This window comes from Ahaetulla prasina, chromosome 13 (genome assembly GCF_028640845.1).
Source record: "Ahaetulla prasina isolate Xishuangbanna chromosome 13, ASM2864084v1, whole genome shotgun sequence".
NCBI lineage: Eukaryota > Metazoa > Chordata > Lepidosauria > Squamata > Colubridae > Ahaetulla > Ahaetulla prasina.
The window spans coordinates 9,962,790-9,979,525 of NC_080551.1; the positions used below are offsets into that span (position 1 = coordinate 9,962,790).

The window sequence follows — 16,736 nt, forward strand, 5'->3', positions numbered from 1 at the left end:
AATAATGTCTGGATTTTCAGATATATTCTTTGTTCCTTTGACTTTGCTTGTAATTGGAGTACTGGGGCAGCCAAAATGCCATTAAGTACCATTCAGCTTCAACTCAAGATATGATTTTTAATCTTATTCATCATTTATAAAGCATTTCTTTTTAATTTATTTATTCAACAGTTGTACGCCATGCAATTGCATTTTATAAAAATAAACCCTGGAGATTTAAAAAAAAAAAAATTCCGTTTAGAGAAGGAAATGTGCCAGTAATATCAAAGAAACGTTTTGGCTGAGCTGCAGTAGTTTTGATTTCTTTAGCATGGCTTCTACAGAGTTGTTCTTCTTTTCTTCCTCTTTTACTGCTTCGGGTGTGTAGGGATTCTACAGAGTGCAGGACCATTCATGCAAATAGATTAAGTAATTGTAGAAACCCGCTGAGAATTATAGCTGGAGACTTATTACATTCTGGGCATAAATTCAACCTCTTTGTACACTAATGAAAACCCAAATGACTATAGTTTATATGTATACGATTATCTTTAAAACCATACAACAAACTATAACCAAAGACAAGGATAGACAACATACTACGTTTGTGTTTCTCAGCCTTAACAACATTAAGATGTGTGGACTTCAACTCCCAGAATTCCCCAGCCAGCCCTCCAACACATCTTAAAGTTGCAAGGTAAAGAAATACTGTATTATGGCAACTGCAAATACCAGCAACTACCATACCTGGGCTCACCTAACTTCCTAATGTCCAGTGATATGATATTCTTGTTCCTTCAATGTTCTTTCCATATAACTGCTGAAATAGACTTTTGCACGAAAGGCTGTACAAAAAAAAATGTGCTAATATGTACAGCAAGATGGCTTGTGTTTTAGGAATAAGCTATTATTAACAGATGTCTCATTCCAAGTTAAATATATTACTTTTTTTTCTTAAAGCAATTGGTTCTTTGGTTAAACTGCAGTTTCTGGACTTGAGTGACAATGCCCTTGAAATTGTATGCCCAGAGATTGGGCGTTTGCGATCTCTACGCCACCTTCGATTAGCTAATAATCAGCTAAAATATTTGCCAGCAGGTAAGGCACACGAAGCCTTGTGGCTCCTATATACAATTTTTACCTGTTATATAATATTTAAATTATGTTAAATCATATTACTCAACTGTTCTTGATGCACTCCTTCCACTAATTGTATTCATTATTGCTGGCTTAAAATTAAATACTTAGTTACAATATTAAAATGCATTAAGTCTGCTGAAGGCAGATTGCTTATCAGAAGAATTACTGAAACGTTTATTGCCTTCTACCTCATTTCCCATGTATCAGATAATCTGATATATTGCACCAATACTATATTATGTATACTACATATACATTGCAACTGATATATTGTGAGTACTACATTTTAAGGTATTAATTTGGGATGGTATAATTTAATCACCACTCATTGATGTTGTTTAGCTGGAAGTACAATAAAAGTAGCACACTCTAAACATGATTACTTGGAATCATTCTTAGTCAATTTTATTTCAGAATACAGTGCAATCTTAAGCACATTTTTTTTTAATGTAGCAAGAATTTTATAGTGAATGCTGAATCCTAATACACTACTGTTCTACTGACAGTTTCCAAATATAGAAATTCAAATGGACAGTAACTGTAATTGAAAATGTCAAATGATGGGCATTCATAAAGTCAGAAACTTCTGACTGAAAATTGTCCAAAATGTTTTCAAAATATTTAATTCCAAAGTAGGTACCTGGATATGATTAAGTTTCTAACAATTTGTGCTGGATTCCTGAAGTATATATGAAGATATTTTTCAAGCAAAACCTTTTTTTTAGAAGGTAATGCATGGTTTTTACGGATTCCAAAGTGGGAGCATTCAAAAAAGTTATATTACAGAATGATTACAGATTAACAGAGTTGGAAGGTACCTTGTAGGTCATCTAGTCCAACCCCCTGCCCAAGCAGGAGACTCTACCCCATTTCTGACAGATGGCAGTTCAATCTCTTCTTGAAAGCTTCCAAGGATGAAGCTCCCACAACTTCTGAAGGCAACTTCTGTTCCATGGGTTGATTGTTCTCACTGTCAGAAAATTTCTTATTTCCAGGTTGAATTTCTCCTTGTTCAGTTTCCATCCATTATTCCTTGTCTGGCCTTCGGGTGCTTTGGAAAATAGCTTGACCCCCTCCTCTCTGTGGCAGCCCCTCAAATATTGGAAGACTGCTATCATGTCTCCCCTGGTTCTTTTCTTCACTAGATTAGCCAGGCCCAGTTCCTGCAACCGTTCTTCATGACTATTTGTCTGTTATACTTTATGTAGTAATGGCCTTCTCGGTATAAAAGATGCTTGCTTGTTTTATCCTCCATTTATATAAAATATGGGACATTAAACCTTTCTCTTCTTATATTTTGAAATCTTTATGTGATATTTCTGACTTTTTAAAAAAGACAGCTGGTTTTAACCATTAAAATATCTTGTCAATGTCGAACTGCTAATTTAAAATCAGATTGCCTGAGGTCCCCTAACTTTTCTTTTCTCCCAAACGTTGTTTATGTATTGATCCTCGGCTGCTTGTAATAATAATTCATCTCTGTTGGGAAAATTTGCCTCTAAATCTACTTCTCTTCTTCCGAAGACCCCTTTCTGCTATTGCTTTGCCAGCAGTTCCCTAGCAGGTTTCATGCTTGCAAATCTTCACTTATAAATCCCTTTTAAGGAAATGCGGTGACTTTCATAATTGTGAGTAAATAACTGGATATTCTGAGTTTCTCAGAAAATCAGACTGAGTCTTATTTTCTTTTAGACTTGAAAATAAGCACTTGGGACTTATTTTCGAGGCGGTCTTACTTTTTTTGAGGTGCAGCAGGCCAGAGTTGGCGAGCTGAAGATTTGGAATAGAGGCTTTTTGGTGAACGGGAGGTTAGTGGGGAGGGGAATCTTCCTGCCTGTCATCCATTCATCAAGCCCAGCACAGACTGAGGGAAGGATGGCAGGCAGGAAAATCTCCCACCCCTTTTCCTCCCACGACCTAACCAGCCTCCCGTGAGCATCCCAAAAAGAGGGAAAAAGCAAAGCAGCTGTCCGCGGAGCTGCTGGCTTTGGGGAAGCGGCCTAACAAGCAGAAGCGCTGCACCCAGAAAGAGAAGGGCAAAAGCGGTATTTGTGCTGCCCCAAGGGGCCAGTGGGCTGCAGTTGAACAGTTTGCACCCCGCGCCCCACCGCCACTCGTGCTGGCCACACCCATCCCCAGACTTATTTTTGGGGTAGGGATAATATTAGGCCCACCCCCCAAAAATAGGGTTGGGCTTATTATTGGGATGGGTTGTGTTTTCAGAGAAACACGGTAGCAAAAAGCTGGATGCAGTTTATCGCTGCAGTTTTTGTCATCGTGAGCCTTGAGCAAGAATTCAATTTCATGAAGAATAAAGTATATTTTTTAGAATTTAAATCACATCTGTTTTAAATACCTTCCCAGTTCTTCCCAGACCTGGTACTACCATAGTACACAGTTGCTGCAGGAGCTATACTGTTTGCCAGAGGATTTCTAAGAACAATTCAAGATGCCTTCAGTGCTCAGGGCCAGAATATCTAAGAGATTGCTTTTCACAGATAAGTCTCTACTTACCATGTGTCCGTAGAAGAGGTAGTGGAATAGCACCTCCAAAGCATTTTGCTGAGGTAGCACCTCTCCAACGGAACAACTTCCCTTCAAAATTAGCAGGGTCCCGACTTTAAAAAGCTCTGGGCTTGACTGAAATTAATAATCACATCAGTGTAATTATTATATCAACTCGTAAGCATCCTTGGCCTGCCCTCAAGTGGCTATAGGGGGATGGAAAACCGGCGAAACGGCACAGCAGCAAAGATAGATGCAGATTCCATGCTTATCTCTCTCAAGACTATATCCCAGGATTACATACAGCAGCCAGAGGGGAATGACTTCTACGACCCGTGAAATTGCTCCGTTGGCGAACACCCTGGGGGGAGGGGGGAAATAGGGTCATAATCGGAACATAAATTACATAGGGTCAGAGCTGGCTTCACTTGAGAACGTGCCGACATGAAGCTCCTAATAAATAATTGGATTTCTTTTGAAGCTGGGCTCGAGACTCATGATTTAATTAGGGCATCTGTTGGAACCATGACATATTAATACAGTTGTATTATTTATTGTTGGGTATATTATTGGTCATAGTGGCTCAGCGGTTAAACATGCTGAGCTTCTCAGCTAGAAAGCTGACAGCCCGGGTTCAAGAGTCAAGCGCCACGCAACAGGGTGAGCTCCTATTCCTGCCCCCAGCTCCTGCACACCTAGCAGTTTGAAAGATATACAAATGTGAGTAGATAAATAGGTACCACTTTATGGGAAGATAACAGCATTCCATACAACTTTGGCATATAGACATGCTCGCCATATGACCATGGAAATGTCTTCAGACAAAGTTGCCTGTCTTGGCCAAGAAATTGAGATGAGCACTGCGCCCTGGAGTCGGACATAACCGGACAGGGAAACCTTGACCTTTATATTATCATCTGAAGCAGTAGATAAATTGTACAATTAAATAAAGAGTGATGATTAAAGCACTCTTAGAAGAGAAGCTGTTTTATTTGGAGAGCAATCCTATATTAATGTTGAACTCCCACCACATTTTGGCATGCCTGCAACATGAATGTTCTCTCAGATAAATGTAATGACAGCCAGCATAGTTTTGCTGGTATTATCATTCTGTCAAAGCTCAGATTCTAATCAGTGCAATTTTAAAATGTGTAAAAGTGGCAGCTGATTATCTTATAGCCTTCTGTTGATGTTTGTTGCAGAAGTTGGAGCCCCATCAAGAGTTTACTTTTTCTACAAGTAAAAAAAATATTTTTTTTTAATAAAAATGCTCGGAACTAACTTTTGGCATTTTGAACTTATGAACACATACTTAAATAGATAATTTTTTAAGCATCTGACAAGATTTGGAGGTTCTGGGTTTGTTTTTTGTGTTTTTGTTTTTTTTTGTATTAGACATTGGTGACTTATAAAATGTACACGTTGTAGCATCGTGTAATATTTAATTAAAGCAAGCTGAGTTTACTCAGCAAGCCTTTGGCATTAATTATAGATTTAGTAATTGAAAAGCTTCATGTTTTGCCAACTTTCATGGTAAATGAATTAAATAGCTTTGGCAATGACTACTACAATAAATTTCTTCTCAAAATATCATCTATATTGCAGTCTAAAGTTAGCTAAGAATACCAGGTCATGGCCCCAATGTCTGATCCTGCAAAGAACAGTGTTGATGTTAATAGTTCGTTTTCCATGTTACCTTTCAGATATTCTGAATTTGTTAGGTGAAGGAACCGTAATCAGTTGTTTTCCACATTCCAAATTAATAGAATAGAATAGAATAGAATTTTTTTTATTGGCCAAGTGTGATTGGACACACAGGAATTTGTCTTGGTGCATATGTTCTTAGCGTACGTAAAAGAAAAGATAAGTTCATCAAAAATCATAAGGTACAACACTTAATGATAGTCATAGGCTACAAAGAAGCAATCAGGAAACAATATCAATATAAATCGTAAGGATACAAGCAACAAGTTACAGTCATGCAGTCATAAGTGGAAGGAGATGGGAACGATGAGAAGATTAATAGCCGTGCAGACTTAGTAAATAGTTTGACAGTGTTGAAGGAATTATTTCTTTAGCAGAGTGATGGTGTTCGGAGAAAAACTGTCCTTGTGTCTAGTTGTTCTGGTGTGCAGTGCTCTATAGCATTGTTTTGAGGATAGGATGTGAGGGGTCTGTAAATACTTTCACATCCCTCTTTTTGACTCATGCAGCATACAGGTCCTCAATGGAAGGCAGGTTGGTAGCCATTGTTTTTTCTGCAGTTCTAATTATCCTCTGAAGTTGGACAAAAATCAACCAAGGACAATCTGTTCTCACATGTCCTAAGTCATAGTTGGCATCCTTAATATGTTATATAGAATCATTTTTACCATCCCATGTTTAAACATCAGATTTCTCCTAATATATTAGGCTTCTTTCTTTTGTGAAAGCAATCTCTTGTTGTTGTGTCTGACCCATCAAGACCCCCATGGACAACATTCCTCCAGGCCTTCCTGTCCTCTACCATCCTCTGGAGTCCATTTAAGCTCACGCCGACTGCTTCAGTGATTCCATCCAGCCACCTCGTTCCCTGTAGTCCACTTCTTTTGCCCTCAATCTTTCCCAGCATTAGGCTCTTCTCCAGTGAGTCCTGCCTTAAATGTATTGATAATTTGTTTAAACAAAGTGCTATATATACACATGAAATGCCTTACAGGGGTTAGTGAGGAAAATTAATAAAGTTTTCCAGACTAACTGGGTTTGGTCTCATTTTAGTATCTTAATGATCGTTCAGCAGGACATTAAGATATTTTTCTTTCATGGCTGATTAAATATTAATGATCCATGAAAGAAAAATATCTTAATATTTTTCACATTAAATATTAAAGTGGTTTTTTTCTGATCATTTTGGAACTTTGACTTTAGCAACAATCCACAAATAAAAGTTTTAATCCTTATAGGGCAGATTTTTTTTTTACAATAATGCATATTCAAAAGTGATAAAAGTTCACAGATCTATCCCAGCAAGTAACTTTATCACTTCTCCATTTTATCTGTGTAAAAAAAAATTCCATTTGGTGGTTGATGAGAAAATTTTGGTGGTCCACAAAAAAATTATTTGCATTTTTTATCTTGCACTAAATCAGGGGTCCTCAAACTACGGCCCCTGGGCCAGATATGTGCAGTGAATGCTTGTGTTGCTGCAGAGGGTCTCCCCCTTCGGGGTCTTTTTGTGTGGATTAGAGGGGGGCAGAAATTGTGACTTGGGGTCTGCTTCAGCCTCCTGGTGCAGGCTTTGGGTGAAGGCTGGAGGGAAGCGCCGCTGGTGACAAAGAGCCTCGTTCCAGTGGGACTACCTCAAAGTCTGGAACTGGCTGGCCATCTCAGCCCGCTGAACCTCCAGGTGCCGTTACCTGGCCTTGCATTCCTGCAGGTCTTCCCTTTGCTTGGAAAGCCTATGCTCATAGTTCTCAGTGAGGTGCTTCTGCTGAGTCTCCTTCTCGGTCAGATCCAATTTGAACTGAGCCTGTTGTTTTGCCAACTCTTTCTCGTTGTGGCTGCTATGCTCCAACAACTGCTTCCTGTTGGGGCCCTCAGGAGCCTGGGTAGGCAGGCAATTAGTGGCTGGGAGGGGAGGGGTGAGTAGAGGTTGTTGAAGCGCCCCTCGATGTGAGTGACATCGAATTGGCCACACGCACCCAGTCACATGACCACCTAGCTATGCCCACCCAGCTCATCATTAAGTAGATCATATTAGTGGTCCCTGAGGTCCGAAAGGTTGGTGACCGCTGCTCTATGTTGTGTAGACTAATTCATTCCAGGAATGTTTGGGCTGTAGAGCTCATCAAGTTGACCTTCACTCCTAGGGTTTACAGCTGGGTGCTGTTCTGCTGTGATGTTTGTCAGTTTCCAGCCTTCTTTACGGTAATAGAATAATTGAGTTGAAAGGGACCGTGGAAGTCTTCTAGTCCAACCCCCTGCTTGAGCAGGAGACGCTATACCAGTTCAGACAAATGGCTGTCCAGTCTCTTTTTGAAAGCCTCCAATGATGGAGCACCCACAAATTCTGAAGGCAAGTTATTCCATTGGTTGATTGTTCTCACTGTTAGGAAATTTCTCCCGAGTTCTTGGTAGCTTCTTTCCTCAATTAGTTTCCATCCATTGCTCCACGGTGGCTCAGGGGCTAGGACGTTGAGCTTGTCAATCGAAAGGTCGGCAGCTCAGCGGTTCGAATCCCTAGTGCTGCCGTGTAACGGGGTGAGCTCCCGTTACTTGTCCCAGCTTCTGCCAACCTAGCAGTTTCGAAAGCACGTAAAAGTGCAAGTAGAAAAAATAGGGACCACCTTGGTGGGAAGGTAACAGCGTTCCGTGCGCCTTTGGCGTTGAGTCATGCCAGCCACATGACCACGGAGACGTCTTTGGACAGCGTTGGCTCTTCGGCTTTGAAACGGAGATGAGCACCATCCCCTAGAGTCAGGAATGACTAGCACCTATGTGTAAGGGGAACCTTTACCTTTACCTTATAATAGCAGCTGGTCCAAAATACCGTTTGGATGCCTTGCTGAGAAACTATTTTTCTTGAAATGGTCATTGTAAGTTTATGACAAAAGGATCCATTGGTTTTTCTGAAAGATTTCAGGCAGCTTTCAAAATAATGTGTGGGTGAAATGATTCTGAGGATCAGCTTTGAGTACAATATCTCCTGTAGTTTAAAACTTTATTTGAATTAGCATGTGTTACATTTAAAATTAAGGATTAATTCAATAATCTAATTTACTAATAATTAATCAATTAGATAAATTTGCTCCTTTTTGTATGCAGTGGCTCAGTGGCTAAGACGCTGAGCTTGTCAGTCGAAAGGTCAGCAGTTCAGTGGTTTGAATCCCTAGTGCCGCGTAACAGGGTGAGCTCCCGTTATATATCCGAGCTTCTGCCAAACTAGCAGTTCGAAAGCACGTAAAAATGCAAGTAGAAAAAATAGGGACCACCTTGGTGGGAAGGTAACAGCGTTCCGTGCGCCTTTGGCTTTGAGTCATGCCAGCCACATGACCACGGAGACGTCTTTGGACAGCGTTGGCTCTTCGGCTTTGAAACGGAGATGAGCACCATCCCCTAGAGTCAGGAATGACTAGCACCTATGTGTAAGGGGAACCTTTACCTTTACCTTATAATAGCAGCTGGTCCAAAATACCGTTTGGATGCCTTGCTGAGAAACTATTTTTCTTGAAATGGTCATTGTAAGTTTATGACAAAAGGATCCATTGGTTTTTCTGAAAGATTTCAGGCAGCTTTCAAAATAATGTGTGGGTGAAATGATTCTGAGGATCAGCTTTGAGTACAATATCTCCTGTAGTTTAAAACTTTATTTGAATTAGCATGTGTTACATTTAAAATTAAGGATTAATTCAATAATCTAATTTACTAATAATTAATCAATTAGATAAATTTGCTCCTTTTTGTATGCAGTGGCTCAGTGGCTAAGACGCTGAGCTTGTCAGTCGAAAGGTCAGCAGTTCAGTGGTTCGAATCCCTAGTGCCGCGTAACAGGGTGAGCTCCCGTTATATATCCGAGCTTCTGCCAACCTAGCAGTTCGAAAGCACGTAAAAATGCAAGTAGAAAAATAGGGACCACCTTTGGTGGGAAGGTAACAGTGTTCCGTGTGTCTTTGGCATTGAGTCATGCTGGCCACATGACCACGGAGACATCTTCGGACAACGCTGGCTCTTCGGCTTTGAAACGGAGATGTGTACCGCCCCCTAGAGTCGGGAATGACTAGCACATATGTGCGAGGGGAACCTTTACCTTTACCTAGTGAGCCAGAGGCCCAAAAAGCTAGCAACAAAAGGATCATCACAAAAGTTACAGTTCACTTGGAAGAATATTAAGTTGTCATGGTTTCTTTGAACATTTTCTTAGAGTACTGCGTGACAGTTCAGATAAAAAAATACTCCATATTGCAGCTTTAAAAAAAAAGACACCGGTACTATCTTTCAAACCCGATATGTTGATGACAGTTAATTATACTTAGACATGAAAGCTTGATGGTTTGGCTGTTCATAGAGATGTCTTTTTTGCAATGGTGATTTAGTAGTAAATCAGATTAAGGAAAGTTTTCCTCTTCACTTGTCATTTAGGAACTGCTCTAGCAATAAGCTGCAATAAAGATCCAGGGCTAAGCAGGTGGCATTTTTTGTCAAACTGTTTTTTCCCCCCAACTGGTCATAAAATGAAAAACTAGAGTTAGAATATTGAGTTGTGATTTTGTTTGATCTCTCTCACCTTAGTACTTTTTTACATGTCCCATATATGAGCAAAGTCTGTGTTATATCCAAAGGTGGGTTTCAGCAGGTTCTGACCAGTTCTGGAGAACCGATAGCGGAAATTTTGAGTGGTTCGGAGAACCGGTAGTAAAAATTCTGACTGGCCCCACCCCCATCTATTCTCTGCCTCCCGAGTCCCAGCTGATTGGGAGGAAATGGGGATTTTGCAGTATCCTTCCCCTGGAGTGCGGTGGGAATGGAGATTTTACAGTATCCTTCCCTTGCCACGCCCACCAAGCCACGCCCACTGAGCCATGCCACACCCACCAAGCCACACCCATAGAACCAGTAGTAAAAAAAATTGAATCCCACCACTGGTTATATCACTTTGCACATAAACCAAAGACCTAGGGACGTTGTGGGCAAGAAATGATTAAAATGCTTTATACTTTTAGTACTACAGTATTGCTACGTTTTCGACAAGGGCATTTAAACAAATGCATTTACTTTCCATGTGGCTTCTCATGCTTTGCTTTTATATCTGCTGTTGGCTCAGTATAGAATTAATCTTTCTATGTCTGCTTTCCCATTCAAAAGAGCAAATCATTTCCTCAGTTTAAAAAAAGATATAAGGGGAGAGTTAATTTATTTGTCACTTTTCTCAATAGTTTTCTTATTCTATTACTCCTGTGATACTTAGGAATGTAGAACTATGCAGCCATCTTCCAACATGTTACGATTAGTCAGATACTGGAAATATTCCATTTGGGAATTTAAACAATAAATAATATGAATTAGGAGCATGCATATTTAAAAGAATTAGGTATATAGTTGATCTACGATGTCAATCTGGGTGATATACAGACATGCATAAGAAAAAAATGCAATACAGTAATAACAGTTTAGAGTATGTTAAGAGTGATATATCCTATACCAAATGGATGAACCCATTTCAGAGAGGGATTTATCAAGAGGTCAGAGAGAATAATAGAGGGGAAATGTAGATGTTGAAAATGCTGAATAGGGTAAGATTGGGAACTTTTTCATACCAATGGGATCTTAATCTACGTTTACAAAAATATTTGAATTCCGGAAAAGTTGCGTTGGTCGGTCGCATGCTCCAACATCCCTTGGGAAATGCTAATCAAGGGAAGCTGTAAAGTTTTTTAAATCTCTTGCTGACGTGTAAAGCTATGTGTGCCTTTTCAATTTTCCTTTCAAGCATTAGCTTTATCAATGGGCTGTTGGCTTTTATGGCTAGATTAGCTGTAAAATGTAATTTACCAGCAAACATAATTGTTTGCAAACTTAATTACTGTCGTGTTCAAACATAGACGTTATTGCTTTGGATACTTTTTGACGCAGTGAATAAGGAAGGCAAGACAACTATGGTTTGTTGAAGTTGGGATAAAATGCAGGGCATGAACCAGACCCAGATTTCAGAGATGGCTTTGCATAGAGTCTGAAATCTCAACATAAGCCTTGTGATGACCCGGGGCATAGCACGAAGGCAACACAGCTAGAAACCAATATGAGTCCCTTTATTGGCACCAACTTTGCCCCCAATGTCCCATTTACTCTCCCACAACTCTCCCACAAACCTGCAGCAGCTTCTGGTTGCAGATACTCCAGTCCAGACACTGTAAGCAGAATGTCTGCAATCAATCACTCCAGCAGGGCAAAATAATGAGTCCCAGAAGCGAGGAATAATTTCAGCAAGACAAGATAAGCACACAGAAGCACGGCACTAATTCAAACAGTCAGGAGGAATGCCAGGAATGCAACTCTCAACACTAGATGAATTCAGCATTTGTTCCTGACAAACCACCCCTCCCAACTACCTCTCCTTTAAATTCCATCCCCAGGTATGCCTTGTGAAGGCAGTCAGGGCCCTTTCCTTCCTCGTAAGCCACACAACCCACATTGCTCTCTTCTGCATTCTTCCCTGCATGCCCAAAGATGAGGAAGGGGTGGACCTTGGTCTTCATCTGAACCCCCTGTCCCTTGTTCTACCTCTCCCCTGCTCTGCCCAACCTGACTTTTCCCTTCCCCAGTTTCTCCACAGCCAATGGAGCCACCTCTCCTGATTTCTCTCAGCTGTTTGTCTTTCGTCTCAGATTCAGACTCCGATGGGGGCATGACAAGCCTGGATTGGAATATCCTGTTGAAGGAGCTATGTGATGTGGTACACAATAATACTATAAAACAGTTAACATATAAAGCCAGTTATTAATTTTTAAAAATTCAAATTGCAATAGTTAAGAGAGGACAGCAGATGTTAACAACAATGGAGCCCACCTCAGGTTCAACCCATCCATACCAGGACATAAAGCCTCCAGTCCAGAAGTCAACTCCCCTCTCTGGTCCAATCTGATGGTGGTGATGGGCATTGTGTATGATCAGCCTACTGCTGATATCACATCTCAACTTCTTGATAGCCTACAAACCTTCACGCAGATATTCAAGAGCATGAGGGAGAGGCCAAAACTCTCTAGAACTCTGCAGTGAAGCAGCCATGGTCATCACCATTCTTTCCTTGTGAATGCCAATTGCAACTGCGAGAGGAGAAAGACTGCAAAACAGTTTCTCTTGCAGGCAATGCAGTAGAATATCATCTCCTGTTGTATTGAAAGTTGCTGAGCTGTAGGTTTGCACTGTCTCTATCCAGACCTGACAGTACTCGTCCACCTGGAAATCAAAGCTATTTCTGGACTGAGTCAGGCCTGTCCTAAATCCAGACAGGCTGGAAATGAACTGGGAGCTGTCTAAGATGACCAGATCAAGAAAGAGCTTGAGAAGATGATGTACCATCTCCTCCCTGGTTGCATGGGTTACTGTTGTGGCTCCAGCCACCACCACCACCCGGGCCTGGCCCCCTGCCAGAAAGTGACTCAGAGAGTGAGGGGGAAGGGCCAGAGGCAGGCCAGGTGGAAGAGGTGACGAGGCCTCTGTCTCCTGTATCTCCCCCCGCCCAGGCAACGCTTCCAGACCCAGCTGTGGACAATCAGTCCTGGTTAGATCCGAGGTTTCATAGACAAGAGAGGCAGGAACAACAAAAGAAGGTGTGGGGCAGGCCTAGAGAGTGCTGAGTCACGGAGCCACATCCCACAGGGTATAAAAGCAGGAGGGGCTGCTCTACTACTTTGTGACGGACAAAACAAACTGACTGGAGAAAACTTGAGCTGAACTATTTGAGCATTTGGCCTGGATTGCTGTTTGTTCCTGACTTCCTAGTTGCTCCAGTAACATCAGGGAAGATAAAGAAAACCTTGACAGACGTTCGCTGGTCTGCTGCCAGAGCTGATAGCTGCTGTAGACTAAATTGCTGGCTAATTGAGTCAGTTCACGTGTCTCCCGGACTGAGGTGTGGGAGGGACAGAACAGTTACCCTGTTGAGGCATCAATTTTACAAGTAGCAGAGGTCAAATCATAGAGAAGTCTGAAGAAGAGCTGAAGAAGCTTCTTGGATGAGAAGTGAAACATCTTCGAAGAAAAACCCCAGAAAGTCCAGTTGCCTCCTGAAAAAGCACCCTCAAATGTAGGAATGTGGTTAGTTGGGCTCACTCTTAGTTTTCTTCCACTATTGCTCTAGGCCAGGGGTCTCCAACCTTGGCAACGTTAAGACCTGTGGACTTCAACTCTCAGAATTCCTCAGCCAGCAAAGCAAGGCATCTTTTCATATGTTCTATTTTCCATAGTTCCTCAGTAAGCCAAGTAGGTTACTGGGATCAGTGAGGAAAGAGTTGTCCAGGGGTAATCTGGTCCAATGCCTTCATTGTCTCTGGGTTCCACAGATTGGCAATACACAAGGCAGAACTGCCTCACAAGATTGCTTGGAAAAATCCTCAGATGCCTTTAGAAAGCCCAAAGGGTTCTTTAGCTGCCTGGGTTGGATCATTTTACTCAGTCCGTTAAGTAATGTTATCAATAGAATAGAATTTTATTTCATTTTTATTGGCCAAGTGTGATTGGACACACAAGGAATTTGTCTTGGTGCATATGCTCTCAGTGTACATAAAAGAAAAGATTGGCCTATTTATTCAAAAAAAAAAACCCAACAACAACAAATACACTGATTTTCTTTTCGGTACAGCCTTGATTCAGTGCTCCCTTTCAAAAGCTTACTGGATCAACCCATGATAAAAGGGGATTTTAAAAACTTGGCAATTTTCAAACTCACTCTGTTACGCTGCACAACAGAGAATCTTTTCTATCTTCCTCCTCGCTGTTGTCAACCAGAGTGAGAAAAGCAGTTTTACCTTTCAGCTCCATTTAATCCTACGGTAAATGGTGTGAATTCTTTCCTACCTCATATCAAAAGATACAAGCAAACTCAACCGTTATTTATTTATTTTTCTTAATGGATGCTACAAGTATGGGATTTGACACCTCCTGGCAATATACTTAAGAGTCAGCAAGCTGCCTTGAGGAAACTTGACTTGAAAAAAGTGTAGCATACATTAAATCTTAACAATATAAAGCATGATAGATAGATGATTGATAGGTAGGTAGGTAGATAGGTAGATAGATAGATGATAGATAGATAGATAGATAGATAGATAGATAGATAGATAGATAGATAGATAGATAGATAGATAGATAGATCGATCGATCGATAGAATTCTTTATTGGCCAAGTGTGATTGGACACATAAGGAATTTGTCTTGGTGCATATGCTCTCAGTATACATAAAAAGACAAGATACATTCATCAAGAATCATAAGGTACAACACTTAATGATAGTCATAGGGTACAAATAAGCAATCGAATCATACTAGGAAACATATAAATTGTAAGAATACAGCTACAAGTTACAATCATAAGTGGGAGGAGATGGGTGATAGGAACGATGAGAAGACTAATAGTACTAGTAATGCAGCCTTAGTGAATAGTTTGACAGTGTTGAGGGAATTATTTGTTTAGCAGAGTGATGGCGTTCAGAAAAAAACTGTTCTTGTATCTAGTTGCCTTGGTGTGCAGTGCTCTGTAGCGTCGTTTTGAGGGTAGGAGTTGAAACAGTTTATGTCCAGGATGTGAGGGGTCTGTAGATATTTTCACAGCCCTCTTTTTGACTCATGCAGTATACAGGTCCTCAGTGGAAGGCAGGTTGGTAGCAATTGACTTTTCTGCATTTTATAACCTAATAACCCCAGAGCAAGATGGGTGGCAAATAAATGTAATAATACCCTGTTTTCCCCAAAATAAGACATCCCCTGATAATAAGCCCAATCGGGCTTTTGAGCGCATGGCAATAAGGCCAAGCGCTTATTTCAGGGTTCAAAAAAATATAAGACAGGGTCTTATTTTAGGGAAAACATGGTCGTAAACAAATTATGCCACTACCTGGCTTATAAACCTAGCCCAAACTTTCCAGATAGTTAAATAGATTTCTTCTTGTGAACTATGACCAGTTGTATAAATGAACATAGGGAATCTGGATGACTGAAGATGGTGACAGTCGTTTTAAAATGAGGTGAGACTGTTTGGCATAGCACTGCAAATCACCAGTAGTACCAATAACACACACACTTTGACAACTTAATTATCGGAATAGCAAAGACATTGTCATGTTTTGTTATCGTAATCTCTTCCTCCCGATTAATCATAATTTCCTAAGGCAATAGTGAAAGTTCGTGTTTATAACAGAAAGAATATTCACTTTGAAGCGCCTTCTGCATAAGCTCCAGCGCTAATCCCTGGTAACTTTTTTTCTTTGATCTCAACCACGGCAAAGCTTATTTTGTTATTAAGGATGTTGGCTTCCAGTGATCCTGCATCCTCATTCAATAAAAAAGGCATTCTGAGACAAATGATGGAAGTATCTTAGAAGCAGGACGAAAAAAATGTGGTCTTTTTTTATTGCTGGAAGCTTCCTAAGGATGTGCACCACATTTTGTTACTTGCCATTTTTCATCAGGCTTGCCCTCTTAAGTTCTGACTTCAGTCTTCTAGCCACAAGACAGATTGTACCAAGTTTCTGCTGCTCAGAGAAGCTACAAATATCATTTCCCCAAATCTAACATCTTCTAGAAGAGGGGTTCATAAACTATTTGTCCCAGTGATCCCTATGGTCTCCAATAATGTCATTAGTTACATGCACACACAAAATATTAGCCTTTGCGGTAATTACTCCTAGTTTAAAAACCACTGCTCAAAAAGTACTAGAATTCACCACCTAGAATTCCCCAGTCAGCTCTGTATTTTGAGTGGGGAACCCAGTGTTCACCCATAGATGTCACATGTCCCCTTAAGGTCAGCCTGATTGATAGTGAGTTTATATATGTTCTCTTCTTTGTATAACAGTGTTATACACTGCATAACCCTGGTTTAATATCGCAGGAAGTCTTGAGATTTAAACGTTCCTTTCCAATTGTCATAAATATGAGTGAGTTGGCAAGTGTCTGGATTTTGATCAAGTGACCCTGGGGATACGGCAACAGTCATAAGTGTGAAAAATGGTGGTAAGTCCCTTTTTTCAGTGCCGTTGTAACTTCAGTCACTAAATGAACTATTGTAAGTTGAGGACTAACTGGCGAGGATTCTGACTATGCTACCAGTTCTGGCCAATTGTGCTCCATGGAGGTGCAGAATTAGAAGTAGCCTATAATTCCACTTGTCCTGGATGAAAGGTAGGTTTAGGAGCAGTTCAGACCTCACTTAATAACCTGAGGATGGATTGCACTGTCTGTCTTTGATATTGTTGTGGTCCGCCAGCAGCCTGCGGAGCTGGCAACGGAGTCGGACAGTGGTGAGGCTGAGGAAGAACATGCGCCAGTCTTGAAGGCTAGAGAAGGCCTGGATGAGGGCTCTGCGTTGGAGGCAGAGATGGGGTCAGGGTCATCTGGGAGTGATGTGCGGATTCCGGAGCC

The 16,736-nt window shown here is 40.9% G+C and overlaps 1 protein-coding gene across 2 annotated transcripts in view; it reads left to right on the forward strand.

Moving 5' to 3' along the window:
- The window catches only part of LRRC28 (leucine rich repeat containing 28), a 56,045-nt gene that overhangs the window by 12,758 nt on the left and 26,551 nt on the right, over window positions 1-16,736 (forward strand). For both annotated transcript variants that reach the window (XM_058156320.1, XM_058156321.1), the window contains exon 5: window positions 940-1,077. In XM_058156320.1, the coding sequence (XP_058012303.1) occupies window positions 940-1,077 (138 nt within the window). The remainder of the gene's footprint in view (window positions 1-939; window positions 1,078-16,736) is intronic.